This window comes from Peromyscus californicus, unplaced genomic scaffold (genome assembly GCF_007827085.1).
Source record: "Peromyscus californicus insignis strain IS unplaced genomic scaffold, ASM782708v3 Scaffold_13__1_contigs__length_99412109, whole genome shotgun sequence".
NCBI classification, from domain to species: domain Eukaryota; kingdom Metazoa; phylum Chordata; class Mammalia; order Rodentia; family Cricetidae; genus Peromyscus; species Peromyscus californicus.
Window position 1 is genome coordinate 7,638,045 of NW_026294424.1, and position 18,203 is coordinate 7,656,247.

General features: G+C 40.2%; 1 protein-coding gene across 5 annotated transcripts in view; it reads right to left on the reverse strand.

Annotated features, from left to right (window-relative positions):
- The window catches only part of Mtmr3 (myotubularin related protein 3), a 125,326-nt gene that overhangs the window by 22,967 nt on the left and 84,156 nt on the right, over positions 1–18,203 (reverse strand). For all 5 annotated transcript variants that reach the window (XM_052736364.1, XM_052736363.1, XM_052736360.1 and 2 more), the window contains 2 exons: positions 6,605–6,701; positions 3,882–3,995 (listed from right to left, as the gene is read on the reverse strand). In XM_052736364.1, the coding sequence (XP_052592324.1) occupies positions 3,882–3,995; positions 6,605–6,701 (211 nt within the window). The remainder of the gene's footprint in view (positions 1–3,881; positions 3,996–6,604; positions 6,702–18,203) is intronic.

Below are 18,203 nucleotides of genomic sequence, written 5' to 3' on the forward strand. Positions count from 1 at the left end.
AGAAGAGGGTGGTGGAGACTTCCTGAGCATCCTCTGTAAGGTTTCCTAGCACTGAGCCAGGAACTCTTCACCCTGGGTCTTAGTTTTTTCAGGGTCAACTGGGTCACTACAAGTAGCAGTAGTCTTTTAATCTCCCAAAATGCTTGATACTGCATCAAAGATTGCTCAAGCCGGACAGTTCCAATCACTTCAAAAGGAAAATTAAAAAGAAAATAAGGTAAAATAGACGTTTTACCACTTTAAAAAACAGAATTTGGAAAAATACCAAAGGGTGAAAGGTCTAGTAAATGAATCCACCTACTAAAACATGGAATGCTTCCATTTTACATGAAAATGCAATGGTTTTAACTGCCTCTAAGTCAACAGTCACGCAAGCTCCCCATAGCATAAGATGCTTTGAAAGATCACCATGTGTACACACAGAGGTGCTATGAGCTGCACTACAGATGGGGGCCTCCCAAGATCTTGCTATGTTAAAGCAACTCCACAGTTCTAATCAGTTACTGGTTCAGCTCAGCTAACTGCTGCTAGTAACCTCAGAAATCATTGCTGCAGCCCACAAATAACTAAATCTAGGAAATGTTGGGTTTAGAGGCATCTTGCCACCTGTGGTCGTTTGAATAAAATGTGATGGTTTGAATGAGAATGGGCCCCATAAGCTCATATATTTAAATGCTTGGTCATCAAAGAATTGCACTATGTGAGAAGGATTAGGAGGTGTGGCCTTGTTGAAGAAGTATGTCACTGGGGGTGAGCTCTGAGGTTTCAAAAAGCCCATGCTTGCAGAACAGGATGTAGCTCTCAGCTAATACTCCAGTTCCATGAGAGCTGCTGTGATCCCTACCATCATAATAATGAACTAAACCTCTGAAACTATAAGCAAACCCCCAATTAAATGCTTTCTTTTATAAGAGTTGCCTTGGTGTGGTGGTTTGAAAGAAAATGGCCCCCAAAGGGAATGACACTATTAGGAGGTGTGGCCTTGTTGGAGGAAGTGTGTCACTGTGGGTGCTGGTTTTGAGGTCTCTTTTCTCAAGTTTCACTCAGTATGACAGTCAGTCGACTTCCTGTTGCCTCTGAGTCAAGATGTAGGACTCTCAGCTCGAGCACCACATCTGCCTGCACTCCGCCATGCTCCCCATCCTGATGATAATGGATTGAACCTCTGAAACTATAAGTGAGCCACCTCAACTATAAGTGGTCATGGTGTCTCTCCACAGCAATAAAAAACCCTAACTAAGACACTTGGTTATGATGTCTCTTCACAGCAATAGAACAGTGACTAAAACATCACCTCTGCTAGCATTGAAGAGTGGTGGAGTGTCCCCAACATTCAACACACCCCTCACAAAACTAAACAACATGGGAATCCAATTTGGACATCAGAAATATAAGATACATGTCCTGGGATAGAGAGCAGCTCCAGGAAGCCTTCTGGATTTACATGGGCTACATCAAGAACTTGTAACTATAATCTTGATTTTCTCTCAAAGACTGAAAATGAAAAATTCCATTTATGTATATATTCTAGGATCTCTAGAATGGGGGAACCCTAGAACTCATGCCTTTTAAAATAACATTTTAGAAAAGAAAAAAAAAAAACTAAATGTCTTATCACATTCTAAGAGCTTTTCTTACATAGCACACTTAGGCTTTCTGCCTCAGGGCAGGATTCACTGAAGCCTGTGACTGAGAAGATGAGAGAACTTGCCCTTCGGCTCCAAGTCAGCAAGGCTCGCAAATGCCAGGCAGCTGATCTAATACCGCTGTCGGTCACAGCAGCCAGCTGCTTTTCCCATTCTTATAAATCCCTTCAGCTTTCACTGCTAACTCCCACGTCCCTCTCACCACTTGAGTGATAGGTCAGTTTGGTGACCTACCTTTCCAGTAGTGTCAGAAAACAAAAGTGATGAAAATGGAAGGCTTAATGGGTTCCACTGAGCACAGCAAATATCGTTCACTTTCTGTATTCAGCTGGGCATTAGAATTTACCTTCAACAGATAGGAAGGCCACAAGAAATACACTTTCCTAGAGCCTCAATATTTGAATGCAATGGCTCCTGGTGGGCAGTTTTTAACTAAGTCATTGTTTTGGTTCACCTTGGGCAGAATCTATAAAGTATACACACCAAAAAAATTAAATGGAGACCATTAACATTACAAGACACAATAATGACTTCCTAAAAATTAACATGATTGTATAAGAGCAAAAAGGTCACTGACTTTTAAAGCTAGCACTCAAGAATATTTTTTTTCTTTTCTTTTCTTTTTTTTTTTTTCTCTCTCTCTCTCTGTTTTTGAGACAGGGTTTTTCCGTGTAGTTTTGGTGCCTGTCCTGGATCTCGTTCTGTAGACCAGGCTGGCCTGGAACTCACAGAGATCCACCTGGCTCTGCCTCCCAAATGCTGGGATTATAGGCGAGCACCACTGCTGCCCGGCTAAGAATATACTTTATTCCAAATGTCACTTAAAGACATTAAAGTGTTAAGAAGCTCTCATCAACATGCCACAGCATGTTGTAACGTAACAATTACCTGTCCCATTCAGCTCACCAGAAGCAGACTGGAGTCAATTAGGGTGCCACAGTCAGAATGGACAGGAAGTCAGATCTATCTGTCTTTATCTCACCCACCCCTTTCAAAATTTGGACCCCTTAGAACTTGTTATACATAGCTATTTCCTCTAAATTAAAATACCCCTCTTGCAGGGAAGAGGAAGACTTCTAAGATGCTCGTAGCACAAGAATATGCACCTCTCCAAGGGTATAACAGCAGTAAACACTTGCTGGGGAAGAAAACGCTGGTGGGGCTGCCTACAGTTCTGTAGAGAATGCCAGTAATGCAGCTTTCACGAGTCACCACAATGGGGAAGCTATCTCAGAATCATCTGCTTCTCGAACCCACTCCTCACCCATGCTCCTAGAAGCAACCTTAAAAGCTGTAATTGGTCAGCAAGCTAAATCAGATGGAAACATTTCTTATGTCTGTATCTGGGATTAACAGAGGTTCATACATGTTTCCCCACAAGAAATCACACACAGCTCTTACGCCTTGGATCTCTGAAATTTTAGAAACAGCGGGACTGTTTCTTATATTTTTGGTTGTGAGCCTAGCCTTTAACGGCTGAGCTATCCCTCCAGCCCGGGACTGTTTCTAATTGTATCTCAAAACAAGAGTCTTTCCTTATGTCAAAGTGACAACCACAAACACCATTATAGTTCATTCAGCTCTAAGTTTCACCAATCTTTCAACACAAAAGCCCTATTAAACATCTGATATTAAATGCAGCAAGCACAAGGAAGAATGCTTTTTTTCCCCCCCAGTTTTCTGAGACAGGATTTCTTTTTATAGCTTTGGCTGTCCTGGAACTCACTTTGTAGACCAGGCTGGCCTCTAACTCAGAGCTCCACCTGCCTCTGCCTCAGGAGTCTGGGATTAAAGGTGTGCACTGCCACCGCCCAGCTTTAAATTAACACTTTAAAAAAAAAAAAAAAAAAAAGACAAAGTCTTCCTGTTCAATAGTCCTGTCTAGCCTGGAAGTCCTTATATTGATGTAGACCAGGCTTGTCTTGAACTAACAGAAATCCACCTGTCTCTAACTCTCGAGTGCTAGGATTAAAGGCGTACTGCCACACCTAGCCCAGATACTTTTCTATTAAAATGTTCTCATCAGGGTCCACTCACACGACTAGCTAGTGTTCTGGACACAATGAGTACTAGTATATTTCTTTCTGCAGGCACAGCAGCTTCAGCAATAAGGAAGCATGGACTTGCTTGCCTGGGACTGTCTCTGAACCCTACCCCACCTGGCACTTACCAGGTTAACAGCAGGTGGTGGGGCAGTAGTACCAGCCTAACCTGGGGTTGGTCTGGCTTACTTACCTGTAGATGACAGCAGGGATGCGCTTCCAGGATCGGAAGCCTGCCACACTTTCTAGTTCTTTGTCAGTGATCCAGGCAGGTACTATGAGCTCTTGTGGATAGCTACCACATAATCTGTTGGAAAGAAGAGAATGGTGGTGAGAAGAAAGGAGGAAGGGAAGGGAATAAGATGGGGAGTGAGAGGGATGCAGGACACGACATGAGCCAGCACGACGGGGGCATTGTTCATGCCACCACAAAGCCAGCTAAAAAGGTAGTGAGGGTGCTTACCTAGCATGTTCAAGAACCTGTACTCATTCTTTAGCCCAGGACAAAAAACTAGCACAAGAGAAAAAAACCTAGCACTGAGGGAGCAGTATTTGAGTTTTTGGTTTCCTTAACAGAATAGGCAGCCATAATTTTGCTTATATTTTATACACATTATCTTTGATGGTTCAATCTGATGCTACCTTTTGGAATTTGATAATCTAGCAATAAAACAATGAGAGTTGAGGGACATTCTCACACTCCATGATAATTCTCTGTTGATGTATGTATGTATGTATGTATGTATGTATGTATGTCATTTTAAACTACTGGAATAGTCAGTTAAATTACAGAAAAAAGCATCTATGTCTCCTCTTGTAGCTTTAGTCTTCCTGGCTCTTGTCAAAGGAAGCATGAAAAGGACAAAGCCCACCATTCAGATCTCCAAAGAACTCTTCAGATTAATTTACTCAATCTCTGACATGAACTAGGATGTCCTAATTGTAAGCAACAAGTGCAGCCAGGAGTTACACTGATACAATACACAGTAATAATCCCAGTGAGCCAAATTAGAAACGTGAATAAGCAATTAATCATAATGCCTATGAAACACACTGTAGAAGAAACTATATACTGAGAAAGACGCTGTCTCTTGCTTGCTCTCTCCGTTCCCCTTCCCCTGTCTCACTCTTGAGTTCTCTCTCTCTCTCTCTCTCATTTTAAAATGAAAGGTGGCAGATACATTCTAAAGTCAAGCTGTTGACCTGGGGCAGAGTACTTCTGACAGGCTTTATTTACAGGGCAGTATCACTGAGTAATCTTCCCTTTGAAAGCAGTATGGAAATTAACACTAAAACTCACAATGCATCTGTGCTGGCTAGTTTTCATGTCAATTTGACACAAGCTAGGGTCAGGTGGGAAGAAGGAAACTTAAGAAAATTCTTCCACAGGATTGGCCCATAGGCATTTTCTTGATTGATGCCTGATGTGGGAGGGCCCAGCCCACTATGGGTGATGTCACCACTGGGAAGGTGGTCCTGGATGGTTCAGAAGTCAGTTGAGCAAGCCATGGAGTGTAAGCCAGTAGCAAGCAGTACTTCTCTGTGGTCTCTGCTTCAGTTCCTGCCCCTCAGGTTCCTCCCTGAGTTCCTTTGGTGAGGACTGTGATGTGGAAGTGTAAACAAACCCTGTCCTCGTGAAGTTGCTTTCTGGTCATGGTGTGCTATTGTAGCAATAGAAACACTAACTAAGACACCATTACCTTCATCACCCTCCCCTACTCTGTTCTATGCATTAGAGGAGATTTGATCACTTTACACGACATCTCTTTCTTCCTTGCTCTCAATTTCCAGAAGATAAAGAACCAGACATTTAAAAGCCACTGAGCCAGGAGGATGGTTGTGACTGAGAATAGCTACACAAACTTCCTAACACCCATTCAAGCTCTTTTTTTTTTTTTTTTATTTGTTCTGTTTTGTTTTCCTAGAGAGGGTTTCTCTGTATAGTCCTGGCTGTCCTTGAACTCACAGATCCACTTTGCCTCTGCCTTGCAAGTGCTGGAATTAAAGGCCTCCATTCAAGCTCTTGCCAGTCACCATGGCAACTACTCTCCAATCACTCATCTTGTGCTTTTGGTTGTTTTAGGTTGAAGACTAGACCTGGATCTCATTCTTTAGCAGTGGGATGACTGTTTCACAGTCCTGGAGACTGACTTACTCATAGGAACTGGTGGTTCTGAGCTCACTGTCTAACAGACCCCATACCTCTTCTACTCAGAAGTCAGCTCTGCTCACTGTGAGTAAGCAGCTCCAGGGTAGGGAAAGGGGGTTCCACTCAGCAAAGCCTATGTAGCCTCAGGTTCCTATGGCTTTTCTCTCCTTCAGCCTGCCTCTGAGAACAGCTCCATGTGAAGCTCTTGCACCTTTGTAACCCTATGCTCTTCACTTGTTGGCTAGGCCCATGTGAAGAGCTGCAGTAAGTAGTACACTTTCCAGTGAAAACTGGCCAACCACAAACAGATCAAGAAAATGGCTATTATAATTTGAGGTAACTGAAAAGATCAAAGGATGATTAGTGCTGCAAAGAAACTTACGAGGGGAATAGATTCATTTCAGTCTCCTGGACCTTGTTGTTTTACAGAAACTTTTTTAAAAAAGATTTATTTATTTATTATATATACAACATTCTGCCTCCATGTAACCTTGCAGGCCAGAAGAGGGCACCAGATCTCATTACAGATGGCTGTGAGCCCCCCATGTGGTTGCTGGGAATTGAACTCAGGACCTCTGGAAGAGTAGTCAGTGCTCTTAACCTCTGAGCTATCTCTCCAGCCCTTACAGAAACTTAAGATTGACAAAATCACAGTACCTAAATTCTATTTCAAAGTACCTAAATTCAATGGTCTGCCACCTGAGAATTTTAACTCTGTTAAAAGTACTGGCTGTGAAACTCAGTCTGCAAGTATCCATGTAACTCACTTGTATTTCTCATTGATGTTGGAAATCCTCCAGGCATTGTTCATATCAAAACCCATCCGTTCCACTTCATTCTTAAACCTTGACGTTACATGCTCCCCTAGGGACAGAGACAGAGAGCAGAAACAAAAAAATAAATACAATTTTGCAAAATGGAAGACAAAACCATTACCACTTTGCTCTGTTCTATTTAAATTGTTTTAGAGGCAGGAACGTATAAATAAATAACATATATTTAACTTTTTTTTAATTTTTAAATTTTATTTTATGTGCATTGTTTTTCTCATGGGTGTCGACCCCCCTGGAACTGGAATTACAAACAGTTATGAGCTGCCATGTGGGTGCTGGGAATTGAACCTGGGTCCTCTGGAGGAGCAGTCAGCGCTCTTAACCACTGAGCCTTCTCTCCAGCCCCTATATTTAACTTTTTAGTTGAAAAAGTGGGCAGAAAGAAAAGAGGACTAACCTAGATTAAGAATTATGTCATCTTAGCCACTGCATGCATTTAATCCCAGCACTCAGGAGGCAGAGGCAGGCATATCTCTGAGAGAATTATAAGCCAGTCAGGGCTATAAGTAAGACCTTGTCTCAAAAAACAAAAGTTATGTTGCTTAATTAAACTCTTTGTGGTATTGCTGTGCTCTTTCAATACACTCAATTTTTCAGAGGGCAAATGGTCCAGGGAAGGTTAGTATGACCCAAAGCCCATGTTCTTTCTTGCAATCACACAGACTACTTTCTTACATCCACACTCAGACTGACAGTATACATACAATGAAATAAAATCCATCTTTAAAAAACCACCAAGATTAGTAACATAGATCTAAAATTCTTCATCTGAAACCTTCTGGGTCACATTTTAGAATCTGGGAGTTTTCTGGCTTTTAGAAAGCTAAGACAGTGTATGTATTATCACACTAGAGTCACAATTTCAACAGGAGCTACTTAGGCATTCCTAGTTCCTCAGGGGAACACATGGGTACTTCATATCAGGTGAGATAACTGTGTCAGCTCAGACAAGATTAAACTGCAAATAGGTTAAGAAATGTTTTCTGGTTTTACAGACTACAAGCAATCAGACAAGTGGTCACAGGACCCTAACTGCCAGTGACCAGAAATCCCGGGGAACACCCCATTATTGAAAGAAACTCTAGGCATCTATAAGAACACACTCCTGCCGGGCGGTGGTGGCGCACACCTCTAATCCCAGCACTCCGGAGGCAGAGCCAGGCAGATCTCTGTGAGTTCAAGGCAGCCTGGTCTACAGAGCAAGATACAGGACAGGCATCAAAACTACACAGAGAAACCCTGTCTTGAAAAAACAAAACAACAACAACAAAAAAAAACCCAAAAAAACAAAAACAAAAAAAAACACACCTATTCCCTAGCTATAACCTAGTCACATTTCTCATAAATGTGGTCCTTTCTCCCTTAAGACCGTAACAAAGATAGAGCCAGACCTACATTTAAAAATCTTTCTCACTTAAAGAAGTGCATGGTCCTAGAGCGTAACTTACTAGACAAAACCACTCAGCAGGCTCCTCATGTGTGCAACCTCATGTGCTGCAAGCTGTAAAACAATGTTGGCAGAGCTAGAAGAAAGCACAACAAACAAAGCGCACAACAGACTGCTCAGAGAGAAAGATAAAGCTCTGTTCTCCCTAGGGAAGGAGCTTCAGAGCAGGAAACACCAATTGCTTGGATGAAGGCCAACCCTGTAAACCATGCCCCATTTAAACTACTTTTCTTGACTTTAAGCTAGGTATCACATGCTTCCGGAAGATGAGCTATAAAAAGATGATGTTCCGAGCAGCAGGAAGAAAGAACAGTTCAATCTGGTCCATGTGGAAAAGTTGTAGAAGCAATGTAACAGGCTCTCAAATAGGATAGAAAGCTGAGCTGAGGTACCATCTGTCTACCAATTGTAAGGAGTATTGGCCCTTCAGAAGACTAAACAGGGAGGAAGCCTTTCGTTTAAAATATAAAGCTGTAAAATTATGGCAACTTTCAAGTTTGTTAAAAGAAGATAGCTGGAGAGATGGCTCAGTGGTTAAGAACACTGGCTGCTCTTCCAGAGGTCCTGAGTTCAAGTCCCAGAACCCATATGGTGGCTCAAAATTGTCTATAATGGTATCTAAAGCTCTTTTCTTGTGTGCAGACCTACATGCAACCAAACAAACATCCATATTCATAAAATACATGCATACATATATCTTTAAAAGAGAAAGATGTCCCTTCTGATTAACTTTCAAGTTCTACAAAAGTAGAATGCACTTTTATTAATGGTTTTTTTATATTAACATCTTGATTTTGGGATAAACAGTTATCCTAAAAGGATCTTGTGGTTTAAAAAATAACCACTGGCATCTGGGCACCATCTTAGCAGATAATCTATTATTTAAAACTGAGCTACGCTGGAGACCTGGAACAGGAAACAGCCACAGAGCAGGGAGACTGTTTAAGCTGCCACAGCCAGGTGGATAGATGGCTTGAGAGGGAGTTGTGGCCAGGAGCAGATCTCATTAACTGACAGTAACTCTAGAGTTCGACAGCTCTGAACTTGAGGTCTGTAGGTAGATCAGGCTCATAGGGAACCTCTCCGGTGTACACTGGAGTCTGAAAACTCTGAAGTTCCAATGATCAATACTCGAGGGTTAGAAAATGTGGAAACAGGTCCTTCATCCATGCAGATCTGAGTACTGTAGATGCTTCTCCCATGTTCTACTCTCTAGCTAGGGCCCAAGGGGAGTCTACAGGTGTGGGAGAAATCTGTCTAGGCCACCAACCAAAAATGGAAGTGTGGCCATGAGAAGCCTCTGGCACACAAAGAAGAGAAGCTATAAAAACAAAGACAGTTATGGCAGACATTAGAGACTCGCCCAATACAGGCTCATTTCAGCATAAAGCTGAAAGCTAAGAATGTACAGGTACAGCTGACCTCCCCCTCCCTCACCATTCATCTAACTGGCAGTCTGCCATTTGAAGCTGCTAACATGGCAGCTTTTTCTTTCATTCCTCCATTTCTTTATATTATGCTTGTGGTAGTATTTTCGCTTATTACACTTTAAGAAAAAGTTTTTATTTATTCTAAAAATACGTATGGATGTTTTATCTGTGTATATATCTGTGCGTCACTTGCATGCTGGTGCCAATGGAGGCCAGAGAAGACATAGAATCCCCTGGAACTAGAGTCACAGATGGTTGTGAGCTGCCATGTAGGAGCTAGGAATCAGACCCTGATCCTCAGGAAGAGCAGCCATTGCTTTTATCTTAACTGCTGAGCCATCATTGAAGCTTCAATTTTTATGTCTTTCATTCTTATTCTTCATAAGTTAATCTAGCATAGTATTTCCTTTCCTTACTTGGTTTTTCCTCTTATATTTCTCCTTACTTTTCTTCCTATGATATTGCAAATAGTATTTTGACTTTATTTTAATGGTTTTTGGAGACAGGGTGTCATAAAGCCTCAGTTGGTTCTAAGGTTGATACTTCTGCCTCTGCCTCCCCAGTACTAGAATTACAAGCATGCTCCATCATGCCCAGCTACTTTATTAGCTTTTAATTTTAAAAACAAATGAAAAAGAATCCATATTTTTTATTTATGTACTTATTCTCATTATTATTATATGTGTATAAGTGCAGGTTCATGCATGCATGGACGTAAAAGTCAGAGGACAACTTGTGGGTATCAGTTCTCTTCTCCCAGCTTGAGTTCTGGGGATCAAACTCAGATCTTAAAAAGCAAGCACTTTTACCTGCTCAAACATCTCACTGGCCCATGTTTTAATTTTTATTCCTATTTTTTAAAAATTTTTTTTAAAGATTTATTTATTTATTATGTATACAGCATGTATGACTGTAGGTCAGAAGAGGGCACCAGATCTCATTATAGATGGTTGTGAGTCACCATGTGGTTGCTGGGAATTGAACTCAGGACCTTTGGAAGAGCAGTCAGTGCTCTTAACCTCTGAGCCATCTCTCCAGCCCTTATTCCTATTTTTACATTTATCTAATTTAAAAAAATTTGGATTCATATATTTTATTTTCTATGTATGGTATTTGCCTGCAAGTATGTATGTACATCACATATTTGCCCGGTGCCCTCAGAAGATAGAAGAAAGAGTCAGATCCTCTGGAATTGGAGTTACAGAGGATTGTGAGCCTAGAAACTCATGTGAGTACTAGGAATTGAACCTGGGTCTTCAGCAAGAGCAACGCCTGCTTTAAACACAGAGCCATCTCTCCAGCCATTTATCTAAGTTAAAAAATAACCTCACAAATAGGATATCTTTTGTTGTTTTATGGTTATTTTAAATTTTTTTCTAAATCTCCTATTCTCTTTTCCCTTCCATAACTTCCCCACTTGTCTTTTTCTGTTTCACCTTTCCCTGCCTCCTACATCTCATCCATTCGCTGTTTCCCATTTGTCCGAGCAATTTTAACCTCACAGCAGTCTCTATTAGTTTTACCATTTTCTGTGCCACAGTCATTGCTAATGTAGGAGGAGTGAGCTTTAATCAGGTTCAAGTGGAGTCTCTGTCCTGTATGGTTTGACACTGCCATTAGAAGGTTTATTTTTTCCTTTCACAGTGGGAGTAAGGCCTCAAGATTAAGCTTCTCACTAAGAATACCTACAAATAAAACCAGAAGCAACACCCAAACCAACAGATTCACAAATCCCAAACTAGGAACAGAAGAAAAATGAAAGGTCAAAGTATTTTAACTCTCCAACTTCTGAATTCAAAGACACTGACAGATGAAAACTCCAAGTTTATTGGTGAAATGATCAGTGGTATCAAAAAATATGCAACCAGTAGATGAACTAAATCCGGGAGCTAAAGAGAAAAGTCAGCAAGGAACGCAGACAAAGTCAGCAATGGATGAAAAAAAATCAGCAATATGGATGACAAAACAACATGTAAGAAAAATTCAGCAGGAAAACTAGTGCTTTATTAAAAAAACAAAACAAAACAAACAAATAAACAAAAAAACAGTGGAAAACATCACCAGTGACCACCCATGCAGAAGAACACCAGGAGTGGAGGCCAAAGTCAAGAAAAGATCGCATTAAAGCATAAATAAAAATAAATAGCCAGGCTGGGTGGTGGTGGTACACGCCTTTAATCCCAGCACTCGGGAGGCAGAGGCAGATGGATCTCAGTGAGTTTGAGGCCAGCCTGGTCTACAGAGTGAGATCCAGGAAAGGCACAAAGCTACACAGAGAAACCCTGTCTCGAAAAACCAAGGGGGAAAAAAAAATGAGACATGTGAACCAAAGAGATAGAATAGAGGACTCAGAAATAAATCCACACAGGTACAGTCTCTTAACAAAGGTATCAAAATCACACTTGGAGAGACAGACTAATAAATAATGATGTGAAAGCTAGATTTCCACATGTAGAAAAATCAAACTAGAACCCTATCTCCCACCAGATACAAAAAGTAGAAATAAAAAAAAGAAGTAAATTCAAAATGGGTCAAAGGCCTTATTGTAAGACCTGGATCTTTGAAGTGCTAGAGGAAGAAAACAAAGATGGAAATTTAAAGGGAATCCAGCCATAGATGTATGTCTATACCTCCCAAGAGCTGGGACTAAAAGTATGTACCACACACCTTCAAGATACAGGAAACCATTTCCTGGACAAGACTGGAATAACTCAAGAAAATAACCTTAAGAATTAACAAATGTGTTCATATGAAATGTAAACGCTTACACACAGCAAAGAATCCCTATAGTGAAGAAACAGCCCGCAGAACTGAAAAACATCTTTGCCAACTACATATTAGACAAAGGATACATACGCATATACATACATACACAAACAGAAAAAAATTACAAAAATTAAACACATACACCAAAAGGGGGGGGGAACCAAAAAACAATTCACCCAATCAATAAATGAGATAATGAACAGGTAGTTCTGAAATGAAGCTACCTAAAATACAAATAGCCAATAAATATTTGAAAAAGTGTTCAACATCCCTAGCTATCCGAGAAATGCTAATTAAAACTGCTTTGAGCTTTCATCTCATCCCAGTTAGAATGGCTATCGTCAAAAAAACCAATGACAACAAATGCTAGCCAAGAATGTGGAGAGAGGAAAAAGAGCCCCTATATACTTCTGGTGGGAATATAAACTAGTAAACCCACTATGGAAAGTAATAGGGAAGTTTCTCAAAAACCTTACATATACACATATATACACACATACACACACACACACACACACACACACACACACACACACACACACACACACACAAAAGATTTTATTTTTTTCAGGCAGGGTTTCTCTATGTCATTTTGATTTGCATTTCTCTGATGATTAAGGATGTTCAGCCATTTGTGATTCTCTGTTTAGCTCTTTAGCCCATTTTTTAAGTGGATTGTTCAGTATTTTGATGTCTAGTTTCTTGAGCTCTTTATATACTTTGGAGATCAGTCCTCTGTCAGATGTGGGGTTGGTGAAGGTCTTTTCCCATTCTGTTGGCTGTCTTTTTGTCTTATTGACCGTGTCTTTTGCCCTTCAAAAGCTTCTCAGTTTCAAGAGATCCCATTCATTAATTGTTGTGCTCAGTGTCTGTGCTGCTGTTGTTATATTTAGGAAGTGATCTCCGGGGCCATGTGTTCAAGAGTATTTCCTACTTTCTCTTCTATTAAGTTTAGTGTAACTGGATTTATGTTGAGGTCTTTGATCCACTTGGACTTGAGTTTTGTGCATGGTGACAGATATGAATCTATTTGTAATCTTTTACATATTGACATCCAGTTATGCCAGCACCATTTGTCGAAGACACTTTCTTTGTTCCATTGTATAGTTTTGGCTTCTTCGTCAAAAATCAGGTGTTCATATGTGCGTGGATTAATGTCAGGGTCTTCAATTCGATTCCATTGGTCTGTATGAAGGTTCTTATACCAGTACCAAGCTGTTTTTATTACTACAGCCCTATAGTAGAGCTTGAGGTCAGGGATAGTGACGTCTCCAGGGGTTGCTTTATTATACAGGATTCTTTTAGCTACCCTGGGTCTTTCGTTTTTCCATATGAAGTTGAATATTTTGGTTTCCAAATCTGTGAAGAATTGTGTTGGGATTTTGATGGGGATTGCATTGAATCTGTAGATTGTTTTTGGTAAGATTGCCGTTTTTACTATGTTAATCCTACCTATCCATGAGCATGGGAGATCCTTCCATTTTCTTATATCTTCTTCAATTTCTTTCTTTAGAGATTTAAAGTTCTTATCAAGCAGACCCTTCACTTGTTTAGTTAGTGTTACCCCAAGGTATTTGATATTATTTGTGGCTATTGTAAAGGGTGATGTTTCTCTGACTTCTTTCTCAGCCCTTTTATCATGTGTTATTAGGAGGGCTACTGATTTTTTTTTTAGTTGATCTTATATCCTGCCACTTTACTGTAGGAGTTTATCAGCTGTAGGAGTTCCCTTGGTAGAATTTTTGGGGTCACTTATGTATACTATCAAATCATCTGCAAATAGTGAAAGTTTGACTTCTTCCTTTCCAATTTGTATCCCTTTGATCTCCTTTTGCTGTCTTATTGCTCTAGCTAGACCTTCAAGTACTATACTGAATAAATATGGGGAGAGTGGACAGCCTTGTCTTGTTCCTGATTTTAGTGAAATCGCTTAGAGTTTCTCTCCATTTACTTTGATGTTGGCTGTTGGCTTGCTGTAAATTGCCTTTATTATGTTTAGGAATGTTTCTTGTATTCCTGATCTCTCTAAGACCTTTATCATGAAGGGGTGCTGGATTTTGTCAAAGGCTTTTTCAGCATCTAATGAGATGATCATGTGGTTTTCTTCTTTCAGTTTGTTTATATGGTGTATTACATTGACAGATTTTTGTATGTTGAACCATCCTTGCATCACTGGGATGAAACCTACTTGGTCACGGTGGATAATTGTTTTGATGTGTTCTTGGATTTGGTTTGCCAACATTTGTTGAGTATTTTTGCATCAATGTTCATGAGGGAGATTGGTCTGTAATTCTCCTTCTTTGTTGCATCTTCGTGTGGTTTGGGTATCAGGGTAATTGTAGTCTCATAAAAAGAGTTCAGAAATGTTCCTTCTGTTTCTATTGTGTAGAACAATTTGAAGAGTACTGGAATTAGTTCTTCTTTGAAAATCTGGTAGAATTCTGCACTGAAACCATTTGGTCCTGGGCTTTTTTTGGTTGGGAGACTTTTGATGACTGTTTCTATTTCCTTAGTGGTGATTGGCCTATTTAAATAGTTTATCTGGTCTTGATTTAACTTTAGTGTGTGGTATCTATCCAGAAAATTGTTCATTTCTTCCAGATTTTCCAATTTTGTGGAGTACAGGTTTTTGAAGTATGACCTGATGATTCTCTGGATTTTCTCGTTGTCTGTTGTTATGTCTCCCTTTTTCATTTCTGATTTTGTTAATTTGGGTGCTCTCTCTTTGCCTTTTGGTTAATTTGGCTAGGGGTTTGTCTATCTTGTTGAACCAACTCTTTGTTTCACTGATTTTTCTGTACTGTTCTCTTGGTTTCTATTTCATTGATTTCAGCCCTCAATTTGATTATTTCCTGGCGTCTATTTCTCCTGTGTGAGTTTGTTTCTTTTTGGTCTAGAGCTTTCAGTTGTGCTGTTAAGTCATTGGTATGTGATTTCTCCATCTTCTTTATGTGTGAATTTAGAGCTATGAATTTTCCTCTTAGCACTGCTTTCATAGTGTCACATAAGTTTGGGTAAGTTGTACTTTTATTTTCTTTTTTTTTTTTTTTTTTTTTTGGTTTTTTCGAGACAGGGTTTCTCTGTGTAGCTTTACGCCTTTCCTGGAACTCACTTGGTAGCCCAGGCTGGCCTCGAACTCACAGAGATCCGCCTGGCTCTGCCTCCCGAGTGCTGGGATTAAAGGCGTGCGCCGCCGCCGCCGCCGCCGCCGCCGCCGCCGCCGCCCGGCTGTACTTTCATTTTCATTGAATTCTAGGAAATCTTTAATTTCTTTCTTTATTTCTTCCTTGACCCATTTGTGTTACAGGTGGGCATTATTCAGTTTCCATGAGATTGTAGGCTTTCTATAATTTTTGTTGTTGTTGAAATCTAACTTTAAGGCATGGTGGTCTAATAAGATATAGGAAGTTATTCCAATGTTTTGTATCTGTTGAGATTTGCTTTGTGACCAAGCATGTGGTCAATTTTTGAGAAGGTTCCATGGGGTGCTGAGAAGAAGGTATATTCTTTTGTGTTAGGATGAAATGTTCTGTAGATATCTATTAAGTCCATTTGAGTCATAACATCTGTTAGGTCCTTTATTTCTTTGTTAAATTTCAGTCTGATAGATCTGTCTTCTGGTGAGAGTGGTGTGTTGAAATCTCCCACTACTAATGTGTGGGGTTTGATGAAGTGCAATTTACGCATTAGTAATGTTTCTTTTATAAATGTGGGTGCCTTTGTATTTGGGGCATAAATGTTCAGAATCGAGACTTCATCTTGGTGGATTTTTCCTATGATAAATATGTAGTGTCCATCCTGATCTCTTTGGATTGATTTTAGTTAGTTTGAAGTCTATTTTATTAGATATTAGGATAGCTACACCAGCCTGCTTCATAGGTCCATTTGATTGGAAAGCCTTTTCCCAGCCCTTTACTCTGAGGTTGTGTCTGTCTTTGAAGTTAAGTTGTGTTTCTTGTATGCAGCAGAAGGATGGATCCTGTTTTCTTATCCATTCTGCAAGTCTGTGTCTTTTTATAGGTGAGCTGAGACCATTGATATTGATGGATATTAATGACCAGTGATTGCTAATTCCTGTTTTGTTTTGTTTTTTTTGTGGTAGTGCTGCGTTTTCCTTCTTTGGTATTTGTTGGTGTGGGATTATCTATTGCCTGAGTTTTCTTGGGTGTGTTTAGCTTCTTTATGTTGGATTTTTCCTTCTAGTGCTTTCTGTAGGGCTGGATTTGTGGATAGGTATTGTTTAAATCTGGCTTTATCATGGAATATTTTGTTTACTCCGCCTATGGTGATTGAGAGTTTTGCTGGGTATAATAGTCTTGGTTGACATCCGTGGTCTCTTAGTGTAAGCATAACATTTGTCCAGGACCTTCTAGCTTTCATAGTCTCTATTGAGAAGTCTGGTGTTATTCTGACGGGTTTGCCTCTATATGTTACTTGGTCTTTTTCCTTTGCGGCTCTTAATATTTTTTCTTTGTTCTATATGCTTAGCGTTTTGATTATTATGTGGCGAGGGGACTTTTTCTTTGGATCCAGCCAATTCGGTGTTCTGTAAGCTTCTTGTATCTTCATAGGTATTTCTTTCTTTAGGTTAGGAAAGTTTTCTTCTATGATTTTGTTGAATATATTTTCTGTGCCTTTGAATTGGTATTCTCCTTCTTCTATCCCTATTATTCTTAGGTTTGGTCTTTTCATGGTGTCCCAAATTTCTTGGACGTTTTGTGTTACAACTTTTTTGTCTTTAGTGTTTTCTTTGACTGACGAATCTATTTTCTCTATTGTGTCTTCAGTGTCAGAGATTCTCTGTTCCAGCTTTTACATTTGGTTGGTTATGCTTGCTTCTGTAGTTCCTGTTCGTTTAGTCTGGATTTCTATTTCCAGCATTCCTTCAGTTTGTTTTCGTTATCTCAATTTCAATTTTCAAATATTTCATCTGTTTAATTACTTTTTCTTGGTTTTCTTTGATTTCCAATTTTTTGTTTTTTCTTCTATTTCTTTAAGGGAATTTTTTATTTCCTCTTTAAGGGAGTTTTTCATTTCCTCTTTAAGGGTCTCTATCATCTTCTTAAAGTTCTTTTTAGGATTGATTTCTTCTGCTTCTTCTGCCTTGGTATGTTCAGGTCTTGCAGGTGTAGAATTGCTAGGTTCTGATGGTGTCATATAGGTCTTTATGTTGTTGCCTGTATTTTTGCACTGGCGTCTATTCATCTCTTCCTCTGCTCGGTGTAGGTGGTGTCTGTGTCTGAAGGTGCCTCTCTTGTTCTAATTGCTAGTCTTGGTCCACTAGGAGTTCCTGGTTAAATCAATGCTGTTGGGCTCTGTTTCTTCGGGAGTAGCTTAGTCCAATCAGTATTGGTGGGTTCTGTCTCAGGGAACAGTTGTTCCCAGTTGGTGCAGGGTGTGCTTATGGTTTCAGTGGTTGTTAGGTTCGTAGGGGTTGGTTTTTTGTTTTGTTTTGTTTTGTTTGTTTGTTTTTTTGGTGGGGAAGCAGGGAAAGGTAGCTGTCTGGTCCCTGGGACTCTGATGGGTAGGGACTAGGGGCTAGCAACCTGATCTGCCGGTCTGGAGATGGGGGCTTACCTGTTCCTAGTCAGTGTAGTGTAGGCTTATGTTTCTGGTAATCTGGTTCAGTGACTGGGCGGTGCCTTCTTTTGTGTTCTCAGGTCACGTTTTGCTCATTCGTCAACTCCTCAGTTGATCTTGTTTCCTCAGACTGCAGACTGTAGGATTTTGAATCCTCTCCGGAATGGATCTCAACTGAGCAGGTTGTTTAGTAGGGTAATCTCACCAACATCTCCAAGTTGTTGGGTTTCGCAGGATCAGCAGGTGGGCCTGGGTTGGCCTCAGACAGAGTGTTCGGATCTGTTCTGTCCCATGGGATTAAAGGCGTCCC